Source organism: Macrobrachium rosenbergii, chromosome 27, assembly GCF_040412425.1.
Source record: "Macrobrachium rosenbergii isolate ZJJX-2024 chromosome 27, ASM4041242v1, whole genome shotgun sequence".
Taxonomy (NCBI): domain Eukaryota; kingdom Metazoa; phylum Arthropoda; class Malacostraca; order Decapoda; family Palaemonidae; genus Macrobrachium; species Macrobrachium rosenbergii.
In genome coordinates, this window is record NC_089767.1 from 35,954,328 (window position 1) to 35,982,008 (window position 27,681).

Below are 27,681 nucleotides of genomic sequence, written 5' to 3' on the forward strand. Positions count from 1 at the left end.
AGTTTAATAAAGCAAGAGCATCCTCCAATATCATGTACTTCAAATTGTGTCTTGTAAACACATTTACCTCAATGGCTATATCTTGTTTCAAAACCTTACTTAACACTTATTACACGAGACAAAAATTATCCTCTTAACTTCAACATTTTCATTTATCTTATAAACCTAAAACAATATACAGTAGCTGAAATTGAATCTCCAGTGGAATAAAATAAAATTAACTAGGAGTCAATAACTATATTTCTTATGTAAGCAAGCAGGGATTAACTTCTTACACATTAGGAAAAGCTAAAAAACCATTTTTCCCTAAAGTTTTATTTTCAAGGGTATTTTTCTATCACATTTTCCTTGCTTTTGAAAATTTGTTAAGTCAAAAGATAATCTAAGGAGATATATATAGTGCATTTGAGTATATTACAGTATACTGTTCCTTTATTTTTGTTGTAGTTAAATCACTGCTACCTACATTTAAAAAAAAATCTTTAAATCCCCCCTGTACACTTATTTTCTGAAACAAAATTACTGCTTAAGTTATATTTCCAGCGATTCTTAATAAATTTGAACCCTAGATTCTCCTTTTTTTTCTTTTCTTGCATGGCTTTCCCTTTGATGTTTGAATGGTGCCCTGTACACTTTGGAAATAATTTACTTAGGTGGTTTTTTTACAGTACAGTTTAATCTTAGGCTTTCATCTCCCTCAAGATATGTCTGTATTCTTGAGTGTAAGAATATATCTCGAATTCATACTACTAATGTCTAAATAGCATCTTCCACAGGCAAATTTAAATGAAGGACATTACATCTCTCTCGTTCTTCCTCTAAGTAGGTTACAAGTGGTTTTCATAGCAAGCAACTCAATGCAAGTACTCCTAACTAGAATAAGCATGAGTTTATCCACATTACTACAATATTCTTTATTCTTTGTGACCCTTTCCCTTTGTCACTCACGGGGCAGTGCATCATGGTGAAAGGAAAAAAATACCTCCCTCAAACTTTTTTCTCAGATATGGTATAATGCAGTTACTAAATTTTTGTCTTTCTGGGAGATCTGACTTTCAAGTAACCTGTAGCATTCCTCCTTGTTTACCTGCCAGTTGAGTAACTGTAACTGTAATTAACAGCAGCTTGATGTAACTTGGTTTCCATCTTACACCTGTAGATATGTACAACAGGAATTTAAAAGGTTTTATACAGACCCAACTTGTATCTTTAAAGCTTTAAGTTACGCTTGCTTATTTCAGAGTATAAAGTGGTAAAATTTGCAAAAGGCATATAGTACAGTATTTAATTTGAAAAATGTATGATACAGTACAGTACTCTCCTTTTAACTTTTTTATTCTTCACATGCATTACGATGGCATTAGCGGAAACCATCTGTACAGGGAGCCCTGGAAAACAATGCCTTTCATTCACTGATGCATTTATAAAATATTGCTTTATGGAAAAAATTTTCAGCTCTTGTCCTGGTATTCTCGATATTAACAAAAATCTACTTAATGTTAGTGTTTTATTTATCAGCTTTTATAAAACGAAAACACGATTATTGATATTTTGCATTGGTTCTCATTCTTACCTTTAATGCATGCCTTAAGAGAAAATATTTTCATTATGTTTCATTTTTTTTTTTTTTTTAGTAACTTCAGTATTACCTTTAATTTTTTTTTTAGCTCATCACATAAATAAGCTTGTCCCAAAATACTCAGAAAGAGTTACTTAATGGTATGTAATGTAAAAACCAAGAAAATACTGTAATAGCTTTTTGTTGGTGCACTCTGTAATCAGTCAAGTGAATGTTCATTATAAAATTTACAAGATTTGAGAAACTTGCATGCATTTCAATATTTTCTGTAGTTAGTGGCTTCAGATTAAAATTGTGTACAGATTAACACCATATTTACCACAGTAATGATGACATTTGTTGGCTTGTAGCTTTTATACATTTAGTGTACCTAATTTAAATTGGACATTTTTAAAATTAATGTGCACTGCCCTTAAATACTTAAATACTATAGGTGAGTAAAGCTGTATTTATTCTTAATGCTTAAAAGAAGTAAATTAGCTAGAAACCCTGTATATTGACTCATTGTAATATTAATACAGAATTGTCACTGCTTGCAGATAAAAATAATTTCTACTTTTATTAATGCTAATAAAATTGTCATTGTAACTATCACAGTCTGCATACTTAAATCAAATTACTGCATTGTGCATAGTGCTATATATATATATATATTCCATAACTTCAAACAAAACATTCACTGTTGAAAAATATACTTAGGGTAATTTTATAAAATGCTGGAATGTCTAAATGGCTATGTACGTGGAATTTTGCGCATGTAACACTTAATACATACGTACCAAGTTTAGCATAAAGCACTTACTTACAGGTGTGTTATGAATGTACTGTTACATATCAGTATTAGGTAGCATTGCACGATCCTATTTTTTATGATTAATACACATTCTGGAAGTAATGTTCCACTAGTTGAAATGACGCAAAATTCAAATTTGCTAGTACAGTCATGTGTAAGGAAAACTTGTGGATTACAATACAGTACTATATTGCTCCTTAAAATAATTATGATAATGCAACATATTTGTTTCTTCTCAACACTACCCCACTACAGGTTCACCAGTATGGAAGCCTCGTGATACCTTCGCCCAGTCAGGTGGCAGCTCTAGTGGAGTAGGTGCAGGAGGTGCTGGCCAGCGAGGAGAGTCACTAACACTTCCTCGTGCAGGAAAATCCAGCGGGCGTGAGGATCACTTCCTGGTGTATGAAGAATATGGCGGAAACATATACATGAGTAGCAAAAAGGATTCAGGTTCTACCAGAACGTTACATTGTTGAGGCAATGCTGCCCCTGCCCTTCTCTGCTACTAACAGAGCTGCCTCTCAACTCACACTCTGTAACAGTACAGTACTACTAACTAAGCTGCTCACCACTAAAAGTCTGCTTGAACTTCCCTTAACACTAACAGCATCCTCCTGCTCACACCCACTATGAAGTCCTCCTCGCACGGAAATATTCATCCTCAGCATGTCACTGATTCCAGTTAGTTTTACGTTCATTTCTTGACCTTTTGTGATAGGATATAGGAAAAAAGCTTCAAGTAGCGAAAGAAAAAAGGATCTTAGTGTGATCCTGACGCCCTGTGTTTATTTGTGATCTCCCCTGATGAATATTCAGACATTCCATGGCGGTGATGTTTACCAAAGATACTTGTGTGACCACAACCAGTCATCGTTACTGTTAGTTCGAGAGACACTAAATATACACGTGGTTATATTACATTTTTTAGACTCCTGTAACAAGTACTGTAGAATAAAATAATTTCCAGTGGTGCTCATGCATTTACGACTGTATAGTGAAAAGGAAGTTTAAAATTCACCACAAAGACTACATTAGTTGCATTATTTTACAGTGTGTCATACTAGGATCTAGTACGCATGAATGTTTTCTTTGCTATTGGAACATGCTTTCCTGGATCCTAGAACTGTTTGATGCTTTGATTTAATCATCTCCCCTACAATAAAATTGATGAATTGTAAAGTGATCACACGTCTAACCACCGCTCCAGCTTCAGTACAGATTTTAACCTTAGGTACAAGAAGATTAGATATTGAAGGATTATTTCTGCGGGTATGAAAAGTTTTCATTGTTGCTATTGAATTTGTTGCTTGTACATATTTTATGTGTAAGGCAATCAGAACCTAAAAAGGAGATTTGCTGTATGTTTAAGACAAGAATTTCTAGTTTGAAGAATTTAATTTACTAGGATAAAAGACAAAGATGCAGGTGAATGATGCTTAGAATAAACTGGTATCAACTTTGATAAAAAGTTATATAATGTTTTATACATATATACAGAAAATGTTAACCCATACCATCTTCCATCTACCATTGTTGCAGAATTGTGGAAAGAAAACAGATTCCAAGTCACATATGTGGCTCAATACTTTAATCTCATATCAAATATGGTGACTTTTATACAAACTTGTAGTACAGTATATGAAGTATTTTAAAAAAAGCTAACTCAAAATATAATTTTTTTATATAATAACGCAAAGCTTTCAAATTTTTAAAGTCTGAACTTCAGTTATGAAACAATTCTTTATGTAGTCAATGGTTCTTTGAACCGCAGAATTCAGTGAAATGGACCCGATAATAAATGATAATGGGGCATTGATGCTTATAATAATAAAAGGTAATGACAGCATTTGGTTCATTAGTCATGGCCCATCTGTTCTCTAGCCACAAATATCACCTTCCTCAGACAAATATTATTAAATATGAATGATGTAGACAAGTTTATATTTTTGGTGGAATGACATGTAGAAAAGAGTAACTCATAAAAGGATTCTCTAATGTTAAAGCACTGAATATATCTTTTCAAGAGTTTTGTTATATTGAAGTATAATTCATATCTTTTAAGATTTCATGAAAATGGACATTTCTCTTTATATGTGTATAGTTGTATAACACCTTTCATAGCTCTAACATTCAGTGCCAAATAATGTTGCTAGTCAATTCATAGTCAAATAAGCTTATTAGAGCAGTGTCAGCTCCAAATTATTCTTTAAATACATAATGTTTTGTGTTCTTGAAAGATAGATTGTAGCAAAAGTGGTTTTGTCTTGCTGATAAAAAGCATCTGCCAGGCATTCCTTTTGCAATAGCACCTATTTAATTTTGGATTCTCTTTGATTGCTTCAATGGCAAAATGGTGGACTCCTTGAGCAAGACGGTTGACGACAGTGACGTTAATCCACTCAAAGAATTTATTTTGGTATCCTTGCAAATTGTTCATTACCAATTAAAGCACCATTGGTCTTAGTCTTTACACTGTTTAAATGTAAAATTTCAACACTGACCCATTTCTCTTGGAAGCCATCCAATTCCCTCCCACTCCTTGAGTCTCCCTGTTACCATTTACTTCTGCTTTGAAATTCCAGGTGCTTTAGATCAACTGAAATTCCTTGCTGAATACCATTGCCCATCAGGAAAGATATTACTGAAATAGTTCCTATGCTCCAAACTACATTCCTCTGGCTTATTACGTAGAAAAAATGTTCACGTTGCTTTATCATTGTATAAAGATTATATTTCTTAATAATAAAGACAAATACTTCTTCAAATTTTCATTAATGGCCATGTAGAAAAACAAATTCAAAATTTTTCAGCCTTTGCTTTAAAAGTCTTGCAATAGTTTTTCAAGGCAACTTACTAATAAATTTGGGAACCTTTCAATTGTAGATAGATCTGTCAAAGGTGACCTCAGTGACATGTTGCAGGCAGTGTGGGAGGGTGTGCCCATTTATAATAAATTTTGCACTATGACTATTAACAAGTACATTTCACATGCTGTACATCTAAGAAGATATTGCAGTGGTAAATATGTTGACTATTTCTTTTAAATAAAATAGTAAGTGCAGAACATTTTGAAGGCCACTCTCATCCATACTCCCCTCTTCATGTCAGGTTCATCGCTGGAGTTTTAACTCCATCGTATGCTCCATTCAGGAAGTAATAATAGCACTTTGTGCTGTCCATGACAGTTTTGCCCTCTTTATCATCAATGTAGTTTATTTTTTGAAGAAAGGACATTTCTAATTAAATATTAGAACTTCTTTATAAAGAAATGATTATATAGTAGAATAAATTATGTATGATAGAAGACATTCCAGGAGCATAGACAACAGTCTGAGGAGACTTTGTACGGCCATTTTATACTCTTCATAAAATAAAGATGATTCACTTTATACTGGTATAGGAGCAGGCAGTATATCCAATACGCTTTGTGTTTGCTTTTCTACATATATGTGGCTAGTAGCCACCCTCTTGGCACTCTCACATAGCTGCTGGCCCTGGCTTACCCAAGATGACATCAAGACATGCCATGGACACTACTTGCATAGTGTGATTGCCAGAAATAATTTACAATAATTAAAAGCTGTTGTTGATTTTCACTTGTTACATGTCTTGGTAACGATGGTGTACATTTCTTTTAGTGTTGTTTAGACGTTGTCTAAGTACATTCTACTGGTGAGTGTCCTTTTGACACGCATTTTCTGAAAATAATTCTGACAGACTGGCAGATGGCCACCCTTCTGTAGAGGCACGTACAATCATTATGTGTAGAGCTCCTGGAAACATTGTACTATACCTTGGCTGTCCTTTAAAATGGCTCAATTTCATAAGGTAGAGACATCGAATAGCATAGTATGGGGCCACCTGCCAATCTTCACCCATTGTGATGTCAAAGCTTCTCCTTTGTAGCAGCTTAGCTACATCACAGAAAAGTAAAAACTTTTTCCTTCATTTCAGCCCTCACTTTGCTGCCCTTTCATGAACATAGAATTAGGCTTCTTATGGCTTTCAATTTCTATCTCCTATTCTTAAACTGGTCTAAATTCTACCTATCAGAGTGTTCTAATAAACAAATCGTTCTAATAAACAAATCAAACCAAAAAATCTAGTGTCAGGTGTGTATATTTGTTGGTGATATTGAATATATTGTCAAAAGGGAAGTCTAAACTGAGCTTTGTTACAAGCTCAGGCCAATTTCTTTTTAATAGTGCACTTTGTTTTAATTTCATACCCAATGTTACTGCGAACAACCATCCAATGCACCATCCTATCAATCTGTGATTGATCGTTTATATGTCTTAATTTCGGTCATAGGTACCTCAAAATTTTGCACAAAATTGTTCTTTGTTTTGGTCTCTGCAATTCCCCTTCATTATATTTGAAAATCTGACCCACATTCATAGCAATTGCTTCCATTAGTAAGTCATTCCCATCCAATTCTCAATCCCTTATGATGTGCATACAGTTGTCTAAAAAACAACTCCTTTTATTACTCATCTCAAGACATTCCCTGCATCAGTCAATATTAGTGTCTCACTCTAGCCCTCGCATCAGTCATTGTTCTAAGGTGCTCTAATCTATTGACTACAATAATTGCAGAGATACACAAGACTAGTATTTGGAGAAAAACTAAGAAAATAGCTAACACCACTTCTGAATCTGACTCTTCAAATACTGTTTTGCTGTTCTTGTTCAATTTCAATTAATTTCCAAAATGATTTCACATGGGCTTTTTTGGTTGCAATTAACAAGTTTCAGTTCCAGTCTTAAAAGATATAAGAATGTCTTCACTCCTGAACTATCGATCAATTCAACTGATATGAGGTGTCCAATTCGTGCTCACTCTTTCAAGTTGCTTAGTACACCATGCTGCACTTTTCACTGATTGATGTTACCAAAATAACAAGTCCTCCTGTTCTTATTTATGTTTCTGATTCTGTTTTAGAATTTTCTTTCCTGAGTTACATTCTTTCGTTGTATTTTTCCCTTCAAGAGAATCTCACATGGCATTACCATCTTTTGTTCTCAAGATGACAGAAAGCTGAAGACAGCAACATCATGGGTACAACAGAAAATGCTTCTTTATTTTCTACCTTTGTTATGTCTGGTTCCTTAATTACAATAGAGACCAGTTTGGGACCCTGAATTATGTCAAACTTGAGCTTTTGTTGCCCTTGTGCATTAAGCTCAAGGTGAAGTGTGCGGGGCCTTGAGTGGGTCTCTCGGCAGCAACCAAGACGCTCCAGGGAGGGCTTCAAACAACGCTCAACCCTTCTGTAGGAATACTTCATAAGATATATTTCATTTTCAGACTGCAAGTAATACAATAGTTGCTTACTTGTGAGAATATTTGACTTTATATCTTAGGTGAAGATAAAAAAGTTACATTTGAAAGTGTTCAATAATTCATGAAAAGGATTATATTGTATGATAGAAATGTATACAAACTAATGTATTGTGTTAATATTATTAAACTATTTATACAATGCATGACTGTCTTATATCCCTTACTAATGATATAGAAAAAATGCTTCCAAGAGCCTTACTTGCTTCTGACTAATTTCATAATGCTTCTATAACTAACAATTGTTTATCTATTGCTTACATCTGTAGATATAACACAGTAGTCTGTAAATAACAGTATGAGCTTTAATGTTTGTGTTAAAGAAATATTGCAAAACGAAAAACAAAATTTCCCAAATTACAAACAGTAATTTTGCAATACTTTTCCACTTTTTTTAAATTATTGGTAATAATATTGCCATACATATACAAAATAGTTAATTTCTTAAGTAAACTCTAAGCAACAAAGTAATGCATTTAAGTACTGATGTGGAAAACTGCATTTGTCTCTGGAAACTTTTACTTATAAGGTTCAGCAGGGCTACTTGACTGAGTTTTGTGCATCAGAGGGAAAATCAGTTTGTCTTTTGGCCTCAATGAGATTTAGTTGGCTCCTTAGGTTAAACGTCCTTCCTGGCCCCAGTACTTTTGCTATAAATACTGCACACTGATCTATCTTTTAATCCATTTCCTTTGGTCTCCTTATTCAAGTGTCTAATTTCTTTCAATTTAACTACAATCCAAGTTTCACTTCTCATCTAAATACAAATCATCTGGGAAAGCCACAAATAAGACTGGTCTGTTCAAAGTGATTTACAAACAGTCTATCTTTTGAAGTTCTAGACAAGCTACTCTGATACAATAAGCCTGACATGTATCTAAAGTGAGGTCTAAATGTTCACTGAATGGCTGTTCCAATGAAGATAAGCATATGAAGTACATGATATTAAAACAGAAATTCTTTAAAGGATAACCAACAGGGAGATACTGTACAACTACCAAAGAAAAGTTTCAGATTGCAAAATTTTCCAGGTAATTTTTTGCACTGCATTTTGAACCAGAGGTAACAATCTCACTCCAACAACAGCTTAAATCAAAGAAAAAATCGGAACTAATAACTAAGGACCAGTGCCAATTCTAAAGACAACTAAGCCTTCCTCTTGAGACAAGAATGTTTTAGAAAGAGAAGAAGTTATGACCGAATTCCAATATCTATATGCAGAAGGGAGGATGATAAGAAAAGCAGAATAATCCAGCAACCTGAAACTAGATAACTCCTGCTGATGGTGAAAAGCCTTATGGCCAAAAGTTTTACTTTAGCATTTCATTAAAACCTTACAATCAAAACCAGCTACTTGATGGCTGATAAATTGCTTCAAAAGAGAATGTGATTGGATTATAAACTACAGAAAATACACAACTAGGGAAAATAATAACCTTAACCAGGTTGCTTACCTACCCAGTGTTATGAAAATTTCATAAAAATAAGAGTGATAGTTTTTCATTATTATTATTATTATTATTCTATTTCCTTAGATTTGTACTCTATGACTGAATCTTTATGCTAATACTACAAAAGCAACATTCCTATACATGCACAGTAGAACAGAAAAGAAGAAAGGAGGAACTAAAAATAAAGGCAGTTTTGCTGACTTGACAAAGATGTATCAATTGTATTATAAGAAGCATAATAAAAGGTTCTCAAGAGGTGAACAACATGCTAAACTAATCAAGAATGGCCTATATATATAAAGTTTAAAAATGAAGCGAGAAAAATACTATAGTGCCATGAAATGGAACATCTAACAAAGCAAAATTCAGTTTATATATCATATGATCTATGAAGACGAGTCTGCAGCACTGTAAACATCCAAAACCTACAGAAAGAACAAATATTGCTAACCTGTATTCCAGCAACGTCTGACAATCTTGTTCTCAACTTTCCTTCCAGCCTGCATATATTTTGTGATGATACTTTTTTCACATGACCTGAAGGAACAACAAAAAGGAATTATGAATACAACATGATTTTTTGTGTCAAACCTCATTTTATAAAATTATGCTGATATAATTCCTACAGGAACTTGCCAGTCTAAAATTAAAGAGAACCTGTTTAGCCATAATTAACATGTGAAGACTTCATACTGTTCAAGTATAATATGACATTTTTATTTTTTATGCAGAGATTGCTGCATTATCACTAATGAAAAATATCAATAACTGAAATACCTGTATTACAATATTCATTACACATTATGTTCTATAAATTTAAACCACCATTTTAGTTACGTTACACTGTTTGGCACAATATGGTTCGGCCACACACTCAACAATCGATGAAATAAACGTCTCATCTCGGCTAAGTACACCCCACCAAATGTAGCCATCTTACTCCCTACATCACCATGAGGAGATGGGCACTATTACATAAATAAGAGGTCTCCACTTATGGAAAAGGAAAAAATATAACTTCTAATCCTAAATGTAAATAATTCTTATTTAGCTTCTGCAGTCACTATCAGGAACTGTGAGTGACTTAGCCTTCTGAGACTGTACAGGTCGAAGAAAGGAATTTTTACTGTTCAGCTTTGCCCACAGTGAAAAATTGTTCTATGGCATTCTGTTTGTTGGAACGCAAAAGTGAAAATCAATAAAGTGAACATGACTGTGGAGAGATTTTCCATGAAGCTTTAAAAAGACCAGCTCTATTACCTCCAGTGAAAGTGCTAAAGGTCAGCAGTGAAATTTCCTTCTACTGGAAGGGAGAATATAGTCTGAGAACACCTAATACTATACACAGCCCACAACAGCTATCACCATCTGCCCATTGTTATTCAATTTAATGACAAACAATCATCCAATAATAAATAAAGTTGAAAGAAGAACGATGTAGAGTCAAATTTGCCCAAGTGTACCCACACGCAAAGAATCTTGAGTATGGTCACCACATGGCATACAGAATGAAGTAACTGAGATGACCCAACTGCTACAAACAGCACCACAGACACAATTTACATGAAGATAATCAAAATCCATATTTAGGATGATGATACTTGCCTGTTACAACTTTATATATATCTTTTGGTTGCAGATTTGAAAGATCTAAAGTATGTTTTTCTATACAAACATTTCTGTTCACTTCCCACAGGCAATGTTTCCAATGAAATTAAACTTTAATAATCCCCTTCAAAAATCTAACTAAAAAGCCAAGGCCTTAATCTGGTAGTTTAAGAATTTCTGGATAACAGCATCAACTCCCACTACTAACGTAGGACTAACCATAATACCAAACTCATTTTGAAGTGTGATAAAATAAACTAAAAAAAATTCACAAATACAAAATCTGTTTATTAGTAAAATGTGACTTAAAAATCTGATAGTCTAATTTTTAATTTAACCAATGAAGTTCTATTAAATAATTTATCTCAGTTGCTACATATAACACCACTGCATATAAAGTTAACCTACCCCGAAGTCCCAACACCCTTACTGCTATATAGAAAATGATTTAATATACCTCTTACTTTTGCAGAGAAACAACCTGAAACAGTATGCACAACTACTACAACCCTAGTAACACCAATCACAATCAAGGTACATGGAGGTTTTGAACCTAGAAGCGGTGGTTTCCCTACCTCAAGTAGAGATTTGTTCAGGGACGTTGGTACAAACACTCCAAACGGTTGCTACATAATCACAAAGGAGATGAAAGAAGTGAAAAAGACCAGTCCACATAGTCATAGGCATCCTCATTCAGGAAAGCCTACACATGTCAGTAATGGACAAACCAAACATACTGTGACCCACATAGTTCAAACGACAATTCGTCCAGCATCAATGAATGGCGATCCATCACATTTACATCAACCTAGACCTTTGCCCAGAGAGGGGGCAGTTGGTACAGGAAGGACCCAACGGCTTCATGGCGGAACAGTCAAGAGCTCTCCATGGCCAGGCTTCCCTTACACAGAGGAAGGGTCATCCCAAATAGCACATGACATGGAAGGCATTCTGCCAGGTGGCATGACCATAGACAGTCTCCTGCAACAATTGCGAGCACTCTCTTAAGGTTCAACATATGGTAAGTAATCTAGTACAGTATTTTGTTGCATTGCATGACCCAGAAAAAAGCATGAAAAGAAGTCATCAACATCATTACCTCTAACGCCATGTGACAAAAAGGGTCTGTGAAATTCAGCCGCTCATACATGAGAAAAGTACAAGTAAATCAACAGTTATAAAATTATACTTACTAAAATAATGCTATATAATCAGTTTCTATGGCAAGCTTTTGAACAAGTGAAATTTCTGAAGTAACATACACCTAACTCTTTAATTGCTCCAGTTTTATTACATAATAAATGAAACTATAAACTGCAGGTAGCCCTACTTTATCAATAAAAAATATCAAAATTCTTTTGGCATATTAAAAAATGTTAATTAAAATACACACTCAGACAAAAAAGAACAACTGCAAACCTTCAAAAAGGCTTGTTCCTATTCTAGAAAGCTGGTCATCTTCCTGTCAAACTTTGCAATTTTCTTATAAGGTACAAAGAAAAGAAACATTGCTCATCTTTTTTTTTTTTCTTTTTTCAGGATTGTTAACTCGAATGAAAACAAGCAGTGCTCTTCACTATAAATATGCATTCGTGCATTTTCCACAAATTACTTGCCATGCTAATGTTATGTAAACAGGCTTAAGCAGCTGTCTTACTTATAGCCTACGATGCCAAAGAGTGCACCTTCTTTCCTATTAAGTTCATCAGTTGCAATATAAAATGATGTTGAAAATCTGTTTACTCATCCGTTTTCAGATGCCGTGTAATGCAATGATTAGAATGAACTTGAAAATAATAAACAGTACTGTATACAAGTGTAATATACAGTAAACCATAAGGTGTACTTAAAATACTGCATGCTAAGTTCCAAAATTAATGATCAAAATGAATTCCATACTTTTAATGCTGCTAGCCAAATAACCATCTTGAACTGGGCATTTGAAAGTGTATGCACCGTGAACATGCTAAGCTATCTAGTCTCATAGCCATCAGATGGTTCAAATTTCTTCTTTACTACTTTAATTCTGCTCTACACTCCGATGTATATAAATGTGTGCTCTTTCTGTTTTCTAACTTTCTAAAAAATGTCTAAAATGTATACACTGTTGGAAGTATTGTGATAGACTCTTCAAATACTGTTCTATATATGCAATTTTGTTTACTTCCTGGTCTTTCAGTTACATCTTTAAGACAAATATATTATGTACATGGGTACCATGCTCAATAAAGTATATTACAAAAACTTCTTTGTTATTTCAATGTATTAAAGGATTCATTTCATCCTTGAGCAGTATTTTAATCTAGAGGAAAGGGAAATCCAGATAAATCTATGAAGAACAGAAATAACGAGGACAGAGTATGTACAAGAGGATGAAATAACACTAACGAAGTAAGGATTGACGCAGAATCTTCCAAATATTTAGGATCAATAGTTTCTCATGAGTCTTAATTCAGTGGAAGACTAAAAGAAGCAAATCAAGCAATGAGTAGGCAGAGTAAGTCTTGGGAATCATATACAGTAATGTAGCTTGAAAATACATTACAGTATAAAATGATATGATCTATATTTAGTAAGATTACAGTATATAATAGTATGATCTCATGAAACTAGCTATGAAAACAAAACTATATCTAAGAATATATAAGACAAATTACATTACATAGCTCCTCATGTAGACGAGAAACTAATGTTGGGGAGATGGAAATAGCTTGGACATGTCCTTGCACCCAAGGGAGAACAATGTGTGATAGTGTCACCTGGACTCCTATGGGCACTAGAAGTGTTGAAAGACCAAGACCTAATTGGATAAGATCTATATGACAGGAGGCTGATGACAACTAGATTCATGTGAAAGTGAAAGCACAGGAATCAAATGAGTGGCAGAATTAGTACACAGAATCCATTTGTTTTGTACAGCACTGGAGGAACTGATGATGATATACATAAATACATCCATACTTACACACACAGAATCATGGAATTTAGGCTATAAAGCAAAAGCACTGGAGCACTTTCTGTCATTCTGTGCTTAAGACAAAGAGGGATGGTAGTTGGAGTGGTTGGACAGGAAGATACAGATATCCAGAAAATAAATGTGATGAAGCACACAGACCTCAAGGTGAAAATAGAAGAAAACCCCTCAGTTGGACTAAGAAATAATAGTTAGAAGGGGTGGGCAGCACGGTGGAAGAAAGGAAATGGAGGTAAAGTAATAGGCTAAAAAGTGAGTACAGAAAGCTGAAAGGACGCAGCAAAAAAACTTTATTAATGCCTACAGCTGCCTGCATGACGTGAACTGATAGCATAACCACAACATGAGTGTATGTAGGCATGCATGGCTGTGTGCACATGCGTCTATGTGCAAAGGCAATAACATGTTAAAAATTAATATAAATATACATATCAAGTTCTTATCAGCCTCTCCTTACTAAATGTTACCCTTTCTTTAAGTTATCAATAATTCACGTAAAACATTTACAAACAAAAGGTTTTGAAATAATTTTTATTTTAACCCAACAAAGCAACAACAGATGAATGGCTACGCAACTTCAAGGACCTCCAAACCGTACACACACACACACACACATATGCATGAAGACAAAATTAATCCATCATTATGAACGAACCTCTTAAATAGATATGTAGCGGCCAATTAGCTGCAAATGCTATCAACACAACCTTCAATAACAGACAAATACTTTTACACTCATTCAGTATCAAGGGCAGTCAAACAAAACCATTCAGCAATGCTAACTGACACAGAAACAAAAGCCTTCATAACTGACTTCAGATTCAACCGCATGGAAACGAAAGGATGATGCGTATAGCCAGTGATCAATTCAGTACGCATGTGTTTCAGGGCCTTTTACCAATCTCATCATACTTACATAAAGTCTTCATAAAGTGCAGCCATAAATTCAATATAACTTACTACAATTCTATGTAACTAGGGGGCCAAGACTTTCAAGACACCACTTTGCACTATTAAAGTGCTCTGAACGAGTGGTCTGCGATTCTTCCAACAATGCTTCCCATTTCTGTTACTTTTCCAGTGAGAAGGGAGGTTATATCGCACGACGTACTCGCTGTACTATTCTCTAAGACAAGCGGGGAGGGTTCAAAATAAAGTGACGACACGGCTAATGTTGACAGCAAACAAGGATTGAAGGATTAATAATCCCTCTATTAAAACTAGTACGAAAACAACTGAAACTGAGATCATTAATATGGGAAAGGCAAATACTAGGCACTATTACTTGGAAAACTTTTTAGTTGTAAAAATCTCAGGTGTGCAAAACAGAACGATAATTGAGGAAATGAGAACCTCAAGTTCCCCTGTGTCTGAAAATAAGCAGATATTTAGATCACTGGACACTTCATTGCAATGGTCACTCATGAAAATTATTAATTAGCATAAAAAAAGGGGTGAATGTTATCTAGAAACTCGATAACTGCTAAAACGTATCGCATAACAGCAAGACCAGCAACCCACGAAATAAAGTTTGGGTTGTTCACATAATTTTAAATTTTAAAAAAGTTGCCTAATAAATGTACATCTGTAAGTATATACCTTTAGGTAGCACAGCACCAATAACTCAGTATCTATATTCCTTAGTTTGTCATTAGTACAATCAGCTACAAATGGGCACCTATTACCTTCATGTAAAGGTACGAAGAAAAAGTAATACAATCAAGGATGTAATACTCATCTCCCAAGTACATGTACTTGACCACTAAATCATGGACGAACTGATTTGGATCTTATTGCCGATACAGTATAACTGGAAATACAGGTACGAAAGTAACATACTCCGTACTCGTAAACCCGCCCGCTGAGAGAGAGAGAGAGAGAGAGAGAGAGAGAGAGAGAGAGAGAAGAGAGAGAGAGAGAGAGGAGAGGAGCTCAGTCAAGCACTTTCATGTTTGGTTTCTTGCAGAACGCTTGCAAACCGGGAGAATTCGAGCCAATCCGACTATACCCACCCATTGGTCCGGTTCTCTTCGTCAAAAAACTCAACCAGCAAACTCTTCCATTCGACGGGCGGGAGTTGGGCAGGTAGCACGCAGTCACTTTCTTTGCACCGTCTTTGAAAGCCGATAGATGGCACTAGTTGTAGTTCGGTTACAGACGAAATACTATTGAGATTTTCGTGTGCTGTATACTGTTACTCTGTTTACGCGTGACTAAAAGGTGTTTTGATTTGGAATAATAACAATTTTACGACAAAAGTGGAGTTACGTCTCATCTCGAAGGACTTGTTTTAAAAATGAAATTTTAAGTGGATTACATATTGAAGTGAAATAACTTTACTCTTTAAACTGTAGAAATCTACAAGACAGCAGGATGCTTTCGTAAGGTAAGATCTGCAATGCATTTTTTATACTTATTTCAAATAATAAAAACCTAAATTTTGTCAATTGTAGGTTATAAAGCAATCCACAAACATATACTAACTGCAAGGGTTTAGTTACACACAGACATCTATGTATATATATATATATATATATATATATATATATATATATATATATATATATATATATATGTATATATATATATATATATATATATGTGTGTGTGTGTGTGTGTGTGTGTGTGTGTGTAATTAAACAAGTGAAGAAATGTTAACTTTAAAAAAATCAGTCCTCAACCATTACATAGTTATGAGTTATCTGTCACTCTAAACCCGATCTTCAAAAAATACTGGGACACTGAGTTCAATGTCATATCTGTGACAACAAAGCAGAAAAGTCCCAAACTTGTAATTTCTGCAAAGTTATTCTTCCAATTACTATGCTTTCTGAACGAGAGTTGTTCCTGTCATATACAACCAGCGAAAGTTATTTCTCCTAACGCGCTTTTCTGTACACTACTCGACCGTCTTAATCGCTTCGATCTCTTAATACAATAAATATTGATAATCGTGCAATGCGACAATTTATTTCTCCGGAGATCATAACTGAACTATTCTATGGTAATCATTCTAAACATTTAGTTTCAAATTAACTTATTTCTAGGCGTATCTTTGCGGCACAAATAAACTTCCTAGATAAGTTAGAAAACTATTTTAATAAGTATATTAATTAGTACCGTATGCAATATATGGAACTAAATATTGTCAAAACTATCAACCTTGCATTTCGCCGTAAAAACTAATGTACCCAATCACGTAGCCAGGAGAACTGCAATTTGCCATATCATAGACTTTCAAACACTTCATAAATTTATTTGTTTTACCAGATTTTTCTCATTTATGTAAAGGAAGTCTAAACTATTACAAATCAAAGAGACTTGCTCAAAAACGAAATTTGCAAAAGAAATTAAATTTCTCGGATTTAACAACTGGCCAATTTAAACAGACAATGAAAACATTTGAATTTTTATAAGAAAGAAAAATTCAGAAACGGACTTGCAAAACCTTCTTTTATAAATTGTTTCTTGAACTGTTATAACCAAAGAAACGTACAAAATCAGACAATGAATGTTAAAAGGCCCCCTTTTTTTTTTTTTTACAAACTTTTTCGTCTCAAAACTTACTTAGCATTTTTCCAGCGAGGGACAGGACGAAACTCAAGCCGACCTCTCCCTCTCCGTTATTGAAACCCGATATTGGAATTGTGTACAAAGTCAGTATTGAATTACACCTCTGGTCTCAAAAATGATGCATCGTTATATTCCAGATTTCCCAATTTGCCCTTTTTATCAAGTTACTCGATCTCTATGACCTATTTTCATACCTCACGGCACATAAATGTACAGATAAAACTTATTAGCACTCACTTTTTCTATAAAAATAAAAAAAATTTAAAACATCACGCCATACAAGTACGACTGTTTTGCGATACATTTCCATAACATAAACTTCAAGGAGATGATTGATACATTTCCCTAACATAAACTTCAAGATGATTGACACATTTCCTTAACATAAACTTCAAGGAGATGATTGACATTTCCCTAACAAACTTCAAGGAGATGATTGACACATTTCCCTAACATAAACTTCAAGATGATTGATACATTTCCCTAACATAAACTTCAAGATGATTGAGACATGTCCTTAACATAAACTTTAAGATGATGACTGACATTTCCCTACCAAACTTCAAGGAGATGATTGACACATTTCCCTAACATAAACTTCAAGGAGATGATTGATACATTTCCCTAACAAAAACTTCAAGATGATTGACACATTTCCTTAACATAAACTTCAAGAAGATGACTGACATTTCCCTACCAAACTTCAAGGAGATGATTGACACATTTCCCTAACATAAACTTCAAGGAGATGAATGATACATTTCCCTAACATAAACTTCATGGAGATGATTGATACATTTCCCCTGATATAAACTTCAAGATAACTGACACATTTCCTTAACATAAACTTCAAGGAGATGATTGACACATTTCCCTAACATAAACTTCAAGGAGATGATTGATACATTTCCCTAACATAAACTTCAAGGAGATGATTGATACATTTCCTTAACATAAACTTCAAGGAGATGATTGACACATTTCCCCTAACAAACTTCAAGGAGATGATGACACATTTCCCTAACATAACTTCAAGGAGATGACTGATGCATTTCCCTGCCATAAACTTCAAGATGATTGACACATTTCCTTAACATGAACTTCAAGGAGATGATTGACACATTTCCCCTACAAACTTCAAGGAGATGATTGACACATTTCCCCTGACAAACTTCAAGGAGATGATTGACACATTTCCCTAATATAAACTTCAAGGAGATGATTGAAGCAGATTTTGGAAGACTCCAACAAAACCGCTCTCCTTGTCTTTGTTTAATCACCAAACGGATTCGATGTTGGTGATTTAGCAGTTAAATTGACTCTTTTTCGGCTCGGTGTGCATGGTTTAAATAAGGGGGTTTCCAACTTGGGGTCGATTACCCCCAGGGGATTCAATGATTTTTTTATGTTGAAATAAAGAATCCGGAGCTAACAAAAATAAAACTACTTAATATCAATTATGACAATTTAAATTTCCTATAATTTACATATAGTATAACATTATCAGTTCTGGAAACTGTTTACTTCCATTATTGTTTTCAATCTTATTAAGTTACTCTTAGCAAAAACTCTTGGCTTCACTAACCCTTTAACAATTCAAGTCATATGTCTAAAATAAAGGCATTAAAATGTTCGACAGCTAAAATGCTATTGTAAAAACATCAATAACAAGAGCGTTCAGGGAACGCAAACCTCCGCCACGGGAGAGCAATCAATCAAAACGCCCCCTCCCTCAGTCACCACACACACAAAATGGCCCTTCAACCAGACCCGGATTTCTCCCCAAATCTCGTCACTTACTGCCATTCACAAGGTCTACCACAGGTGGAATTTTGGTTGAAATCGGGACATAACTTTTTGACTCATGCAGCTAACAAACACACAGTTTCAATTAATGATAACACTAATGCACATCAATTTTGAAAAAAAAAAAAAAAAAAATTCGTCCACAAAACATATTCCATCTAAGAATACGTTCCAGTCTTTTACTCAGACCAACTTACAACTACATCTTTCTCCTTAAAATGAATTCAAATCTCATCCAAAATGAACTTCATATCACGGCATACCTTATGTATCTATTAGTCTAGACTATTTCGCATCATATCCCTAATTCATCATAGTAATAATACCAGTACCATCGTTACTAAAAACAAAACCCACTCCCACGAAGATGAATAAATTCTAAAGCAACCTAAAGCATGTTTCGTTTAGTATCATCAAACTGGACGCAAGACTCTGTTACTTTCACACACGAGAGAACTACTGTCAGGACTGGAATGTCAAGACTGGAACATTATAAGATCCTACTGATGGGCTGGATGAAGAATATGACATCTTGGCTGCGTTTGCGCATGTGTGTGACTACATATCAGGTGAAAGTGTCCTGTACAAAGGGTTTCATCCTTGATTCAGTACAAAGTGATGATTATGACAGTAACTACTGTTTTTCTCCCCCACCCCTCTCTCTCTCTCTCTCTCTCTCTCTCTCTCTCTCTCTCTCTCTCTCTCTCTAGCCAATAACTGTTATTGAAACTCCTTTCTCGAGAACCAAAACTGTCTTGTAAAACGATCCAAGAAAAAATGGACAAGTCGAATCATGAGGTCATTTGGACTGGCCTCCTCTCTCTTGCACAGGGTAAAAGCAAGCAGGTAATACTCCCCTTTGTGGGTACAGAAAGGTCCAAAATGTTATATGAGAGGCCATTTACCCCCGTCTATGAGACAAGAGTGAAGATAGTAATATTAGAAAGAACTTGAGATGACAAAGCAGAAGGACAAAGAAGGTTGTAACGTAAAATATTATTGATCGAGCGAAAATACGCCAGTAATTCAAAGGTTGATGAAACTGTAAGACCACCATAAAGGTAATTTAGACAAATTTTTTGCAATGCTAAAACGGCTGTAAATTTCTAAATTAAACTTCCCTGACTGTCATGTACTTAGAAATTACTCTCCACAATCTTAAAACAACAAATTCAATATATCAGCCAGATTTGAAACTTTTGTTCCTTCAACCTGTGAAAAACACACGTAAGGCACAACAGACGTCAACTATCCACGAGATTATTCAAGTCAGGCTTATAAATCACCGAGGTAAGATTAGGAAAGAAAGAAAAAAAAACTTTCACAGGCTAACTTGAGAGAGAACACCGAAGTTCTTTAATATTACATCTCGCAGACATTTTTTATCGAGAAAAGAAGATAAAAAGAAGCACTATCTACATCAATTTCCACTGAAACTACGTCATTTCTCGACAGGGTTGTCTGTCCAGTTATATTCTGAGAATATATATATTTTTTTAAAGTAAACTTCGTTTTCATTTGCAGCTTTCCAGTTTTATGGCATCACCTCGTGAGAGTATAATGATGTACAATGCTATGCTAAATAAAGGCATCACATCGTGAGAGTATAACGATGGACAATGCTATGCTGAATAAAAAGTGACAGAAATTGAATAAACATGGACATACTTCAGCAAAATGTAAACAAAAACACACCGAACAGGTGTGTATTTATTGCGCGCAACCGTCTGTTTGATATGCGCGCATCAGAAATCTTACATCACATGAACAAACGGCGCTTAACACATTACCGTTAGTACAATAAATGGTTTACCTTCAAAGTAAACAATAAACATTTTGGGGAAGGGGGGAGGGGCATATTTTCCAACAAGTGAACGGGATCCCTCATTCGAGTCTGCAATCTGGTTGCGTTCTATTTGCCTTTTTTTTTTTTCCTCACTTGAAAGACTACCTACAGTCAATTGTTGTTTCACACTTCAGAGACGTCTTGCGGTAAACATATTCCACCGTTTTCCCCTTCATCATTTACAAAATAGCGCGAAGGCCGCCAAAGAGACCTGCAGATCTTTATTATGGCTTGGATATTCACACAGGCCCTGATCAACAGAAACTGACGAATTTAAGCAATAATTTTTCTAAGCCAGTGCGGGAAGTTTGTGCTTTGCAAAGCATTTGTAAACACAAGTGGTTATTATCTCATATATTTTTTTCTTTTTCTGATTCCCGGTTTAATATAATTACGAAATTACATAAAATAAAAATTAATTTATAAATAAGCTCACAATAGTCAAACAAATAACTGACAAAAATTCCAAGCTGCCCAAACGAACAACTAAAGTAAATAAAGCTGATACATAAACGTCTAAATATTTTATTTACAGAGATTCTGGGCATGGAATCTCCAAGTGTCTTTTTGGTATAAATAAACAGCTACATTATGCTACTGACACTCACACGAACATTCCTTTAAATTAAAGAATACTCATAGTAGCACGAGTCTTGAAATGGAGAAATAAACCCACAGCCATGTATAGGTACAAATATATTTATAATTTTTAATCTAATCAGAGCTTTCGGGAATATGTCCGATTCCCCTTTTCAATCTCCATAAAGGGGACTCGAGCAGATTCCGGAAAGCTCTCTGCAGAGATTTTTCTTTGAATATGTTTTTACCATACAAAACTGTGGACTTGTTTCTCCATTCCCTTACGTTCCCGAATCACGCCGTAATCTCATTCACTACAACGTCTTCGCATCTAAAACCTTATCATCTTCCTAATCTCATCGTAACTATCGAAGAACCCTTTCCAAACTGCTATAAAAGAGCATGCTCAAGAAGTCACGGGTGCAATTGCGAAATGACAGGAAAAAAAAAATGCTTTCAAATACGGCAAAAGCCTACCATTCACCCCAAAAATCATGACGGTTTGACTAAACACGATTTCTGGAAGATGATTTAGACGAAGCGAAGCTTACTTTCAGTCTGTTCGACAATGGGAAATGAACACGACTTTCCTCCGGGAACATTTCTCCCATGGTACGTAAAATAGAATTCATAAAGGGAAATGAATATACAGAAACACCAATCCGGAAAACGAACGAACGAGGATTGCATACTGTAACAGCAAATTCAACTCTGCTCCCGAAAGAATCTCCGACAAAACCATCATCTTGACTTTTCCGACGAAATACCATTTCCTGGCTCGGCGGAATCACCATAATTTATTCGGAAGCGACGGCGCCCTTCAAATGGCTTGTGGGATGGCGGCCCCAAATCCTCACTTAGATCAATTACCGAAGCTCTGATGATGCCTACGAGGAAGTGGCGCATTACTTTGGAATCACAACAGTGATAGGAGAGAAACAATTGACCTACGCGTGTATCACTTACGAAAACTTTCCAACTCGGCTACAATTTTTATCTTTGGTTGACAAAGTGTCGAAAGTTGTGTCTCCCTACGTATTGTATGTATGTATGTATGTATGTATGTATGTATGTATGTTTATGTATGTTTGTATGTTTGTATGTATGCATGCACACACACAAATATTATATATATATATATATATATATATATATATATATATATATATATATATATATATATATATATATACATATAAACAAACAAAACAAAGGACGTACCAACTTATCAAAGAAATCGATATAACATCACCCGCATCTCTCTCTCTCTCTCTCTCTCTCTCTCTCTCTCTCTCTCTCTCTCTCTCTCTCTCGGGCACATAACATCGTGATGAAGGAGAGAGAGAGGTTCAGCTTTAAAAACACGGAGAAGATAAAAAGAAAATTTATACTTACTGTTTCTACGAAAGAGTGAAGGGTTTCCCTCAGGGGTTGTATAACATTAGAAACACTCGAGTTTGTACCCGCTGAGAGAGAGAGAGAGAGAGAGAGAGAGAGAGAGAGAGAGAGAGAGAGAGAGAGAGAGAGAGAGAGAGAGCGCCACGGCTGGGTATGTAGCAAAAAAGAAGACTACATGTCAAATAAGAAGGAAAAATGACGGCGGATTCTGCCAACCATTTCATTATGGCCAATTTCAGAAAGAGTCTGACTTCCGTAAGCGACTTAAGTCTGTGGATTTTTCTTATTTTTTATACTTTCTTTCATGTTTCTTGACAGAAACTGACACTGAGCTGAGTGGAATTAATCAAACCGATTTGCTAAACATATTGTGAGCTCCCAAAACATAAAAATGATTCCATTAAGTACATAAAAGGACTTTATATTAACCTCAAATGTACAAGACTGACAATATTACTTCAAAATTCAAAATAAAATTTTATCATTTTTCAATAACACTTTAAAATTCAATATAAAACTTTTATCATTATTCAATAACCCATTTAAAAATCCAATATAAAACTACTATCAATTTTCAATAATATTTTAAAATTCAATATAAAAATTTAACATTTTTCAATAATACTGTATAATTCAGTATACACCAGTATTTTTTTTATTATTTGTGTCATAGTATCAGCTGACAGAATGACTCATGCTGTCCAATCACCGGTTGCAAATTTCATTCCCATTCACCTGACCAACGCCAAACAGGTGAAGCCTATCTCTCTTTACCGATCACCCGTTGATGCAAAGATTTACTGCTGAATATATGCCGGATTAAGTCAAAATTCACATTTCAGCATTAATATAACAAACAACTAAACTCAGTTTATTTATTAGCCTAATGATTTATCACGCATATCAAGTGGTGTTCATTTAACAAATATTTGTGACGTCGTAGCCACAGGTCTTTTCGCCAATCTCTTAAGTATAATTTTTGTAAACATTCAGTGCGTAAATGTCAAAATTTAAAGAGTTATGATACAGGTTTGCTAAGAGACAGATATAACTGTAAAAATTATTTTCTCCGTTTTGCAGTAAAAAATAAACGGTGTATCTGTCTTTAAAAAAACAGGTTTGTGGGTGTGTATATGCGTGTGTGAGAGAGAAATAAAATGAACAAGGGTGTGTGTGTGTGTGTGTGTGTGTGTGTGTGTGTGTGTGTGTGTGTGTGTGTGTGTGTGTGTGTGTGTGTGTGTGTGTGTGTGTGAGAGAGAGAGAGAGAGAGAGAGAGAGAGAGAGAGAGAGAGACTGAGTCATTTAAATTCCAGAGCAACGAACTGACTATAAACAAACAACTTGAACAATGATATGAACAGCTCATGAATGCATCTGTGTTATGACCAGCGCATAATTATTTTAAATGATTACTAACAGGTAGTGAACAGATATAGTGAGTCGACTGACTGGATGAGAGAGAGAGAGAGAGAGAGAGAGAGAGAGAGAGAGAGAGAGAGAGAGAGAGAGAGAGAGAGGATACGGGATAGAACTGAGGTAGGATAGAATGAGAGTATTATCAAAACTCTTAACACGTACGAACTTCGCTCAATTACAAGGCAAATACAAAATGGCTCCAGAGCGATTACTTAAAAGATTGCTTAGCGATTACTTGGGCTAACTGCAGGTCATCTTCATCGAAATTTTTAACAGCGATTTTCTCGCTCACGCCCTCTGTCATTAATTACAGGAATGAGGGCGAGATTTGCGGGTATTAGTAACTGCTAATGTTTACATTGCTTTCATCCACGCGCGTGCAATGACTGACTTTTGACTTTAACTGGATGTGCTCTGATTTCTCTCTGGGAACTTCAGCTGTTAAAAGTCATTCTCAGCAAATTTTCTCCGTTGTATGCTATTAAGTTATCAGTTTATCGGGCTCTCTCTCTCTATCTCTCTTTGAATATGAATACAGACACTGAAGCGTGACACTGATTCAAGAAGAAACAAAGGGTAAAAGCATCATAAGAGGTCAATTTTAAATAAGCGACCACCAAGTAAATAAATAAAAAAAATTCCCGAAATGTAACCAAACTGCATGTAGGTACTTCTAACATAATCTCTCCTTGTTACTGATGTTCCAGTTTCAACCAGCGGGAAGACGCGCTTTATTCTATCCTTGATAAATTAAACAACTCAGAACAAAATCAATGTTAACAATTAGGATCACGTACTATTGAGAAAATGAAGGAACTTAAATGAATTACAAGCAAAAGAACGTCAAGTTCGATCTTATCTGGAAACAGTGCACAATCAAGTCAAAACAATGGACAAAGAAAAGTGAGACAACCCAAGACATCATTATTTTCACCAACAGCTAAGCCACAGAATTCTAATGACTTGAATTTCCCATATCCAAGCGACTTTCCCTGTTTTAAAAAATAGTTCTGTTGCTTCCTTAGGGATAAGGCCTTAATTCATTTGCCTTCAATATTTATTTTCGTCGCCTTCTGCATAAATTATGAACGAAAATACAGCTAGCTTACGTTCAGAACTGAACGTTAGGAGCGAAATAAGATTTGGACTGAGCGCGACAATACAGGGCAGATTGCAGAGAAAAGGAACCATTGTGAAACTTTTAATATATTTTCATCACACTGTAACAACGGCCTACAAAGATTACAACATAACGACATTATAAAAATTGAGACAGGAAAAAGGGCTAAGAGAATTTAAATAGCATTGCGTCAGCCCCAGATAACGTGAAATATCAAAATGGGCTTGATGAAGACTTTAAAATACAATAAGACAATGTTAACATACAATGGGATTCTGCTATCTCAGCGGGCCATTGTCTCAGCCTTTATAAACCGGTTACGGCTTTGGAAGAGGAAAAAATGGCACCATTAAGAAAAACGGTAACATGAATGGACATATATGTACTACAATCTACGCAATTCAAAAACGTAATGAAATGACGTCACGTTTCTACTTTCAAAAACCAGTAACGAAACTGTCACATGTACGGGATGGGTTTAGGTTAAGGTTTATTAAGACAACGGTTTAGGCACGAAGGCTCACAGAGAGCAATGTAGGAAAATCATCTAGGATGGGTTGAGGTTTTTTTTTTTTTTTAAGTATTCATGATTCCATCTTAGCATGGCTACCGGTTTTCTGACACCCAGGGTGGGAGAGGGGAGGAGGGGGGTTATCCTACCCAAGCCTACCGCTAGCCAGGATAAAGGAAGAAAGTTAAACAGACGGAAGGTTGATGACCCTGTCTCACAACATAATTTTTTAAAACCTGTTTATGAAACTTGCACGCGACTTCCTGGGTCTAATGCTAGTATTAATGGGTTACAATGAAGCCCACGATTAAGAGGAATGAGTAAGTGTATAGGGTGAATGACTGCATATAAATTCATAGCACTTTCTACCAGTTAGCTAGTCAGGTGGTCGGAATTTGCCAAGCCAATGCTGGGCAATCAAACGATTTCTGTTTAATAAAATACTGAGAGAGAGAGAGAGAGAGAGAGAGAGAGAGAGAGAGAGAGAGAGAGAGAGAGAGAGAGAGAAGAGAGAGAGAGAGAGAGAGGTCAATGATGATTATTATTATTCATACTATTTCTAACTTAAATTTCAAATATCCACTCCATAAACATAATTTACAACTGGTCAGTTACAAAGTACCAACAAATCTTAATAAATATATACACCATGGACCAATTTAAGTTCTATCTTTCAATTTAAGTGTTACAAGGTCAATGTCCTGATATAAGAATATGATTACAATATTTCCACGCAAGATTGCCTCCTTATAATAATAATAATAATAATAATAATAATAATAATAATAATAATAATAATAATAATAATAATAATAATAATAATGCGTATCTGTAGGCTTTCAAAACAGCGAAAGTTCATCGCACGAACTCGCGGGGCTGACACTTTCTAACGCGTTTTAGGAGTAGCTTACAATTTGATTGCTACTTTGATTCAAGTGATAGCAAATTACATCTCCATCTCCTTCAACATTTTCTTTATTGTATGCTTTTTAAAGCTTTCGAAAATGCACCGTTCTAGCTTAGTCCCCTGACTACACACCGTACGCAAGAGGTTACTGCGCAAGCCTAAGCACATGGAATTCTGGGAACGTTGTTTATAAACGGTGCTTCTGTTTAGCAAGCAATGAACACTGACGTCCTTGAGGTGCTTGCACGTTTAAGTTTACGGCTGCGCGCACAGGGAAGCAAGCAAGCGAACGTTAGCACGCACTGATTCAGAAACGATCAGCTGCCTAAACAATGTTATTCAGTTCACTGACTAAGAGCGCGGTCAGTTTGATCGTCCGTCCATAAAATTGAGTGTCTTATGCAAAATACTTAAAATATACTATCAATTAAGGTTAAAGCATAAAATTAATAATTAAAGTGCTACATTTAAAAATAATAAAGACCCACCTTTATTGCTGCATCAAAAAATAACAATGACCCACTTTTGCAATCTAAAGACAAGGCCAAATGTCATTATTTCTCAATGAAACATGAGACCAACTCCTCACTATATCTTTGTTTCATTTATATATATATATATATATATATATATATATATATATATATATATATATATATATATATATATATATATAAACTAATAAAACTAACACAAACTATGACATATAAAATAAGCAAAAATCTTCGAATAATCAATGGGCAACATTTACAAATAACAATGACCCACTTTCACGT

At 35.0% G+C, this 27,681-nt stretch overlaps 2 protein-coding genes and 1 long non-coding RNA gene across 29 annotated transcripts in view; 2 read left to right on the forward strand and 1 right to left on the reverse strand.

Moving 5' to 3' along the window:
* sif (still life) overlaps positions 1-13,019 on the forward strand; it is a 682,529-nt gene extending 669,510 nt beyond the window's left edge. For all 25 annotated transcript variants that reach the window (XM_067129380.1, XM_067129383.1, XM_067129387.1 and 22 more), the window contains 3 exons: positions 2,628-2,825; positions 11,248-11,796; positions 12,315-13,019. In XM_067129380.1, the coding sequence (XP_066985481.1) occupies positions 2,628-2,825; positions 11,248-11,783 (734 nt within the window). In that variant the 3' untranslated portion in view covers positions 11,784-11,796; positions 12,315-13,019. The remainder of the gene's footprint in view (positions 1-2,627; positions 2,826-11,247; positions 11,797-12,314) is intronic.
* Positions 1-27,681, reverse strand: part of LOC136853618 (uncharacterized) — a 60,890-nt gene that overhangs the window by 12,051 nt on the left and 21,158 nt on the right. For both annotated transcript variants that reach the window (XR_010857513.1, XR_010857514.1), the window contains exon 3: positions 9,619-9,704. This is a non-coding gene — a long non-coding RNA (uncharacterized lncRNA). The remainder of the gene's footprint in view (positions 1-9,618; positions 9,705-27,681) is intronic.
* LOC136853615 (uncharacterized) overlaps positions 15,809-27,681 on the forward strand; it is a 21,332-nt gene continuing 9,459 nt past the window's right edge. Inside the window, exon 1 of one of the 2 annotated variants that reach the window (XM_067129409.1) lies at positions 15,809-16,135. The gene's annotated coding sequence lies outside the window, so the exon portion shown is untranslated. The remainder of the gene's footprint in view (positions 16,136-27,681) is intronic. The other variant, XM_067129408.1, reaches the window with a different exon arrangement.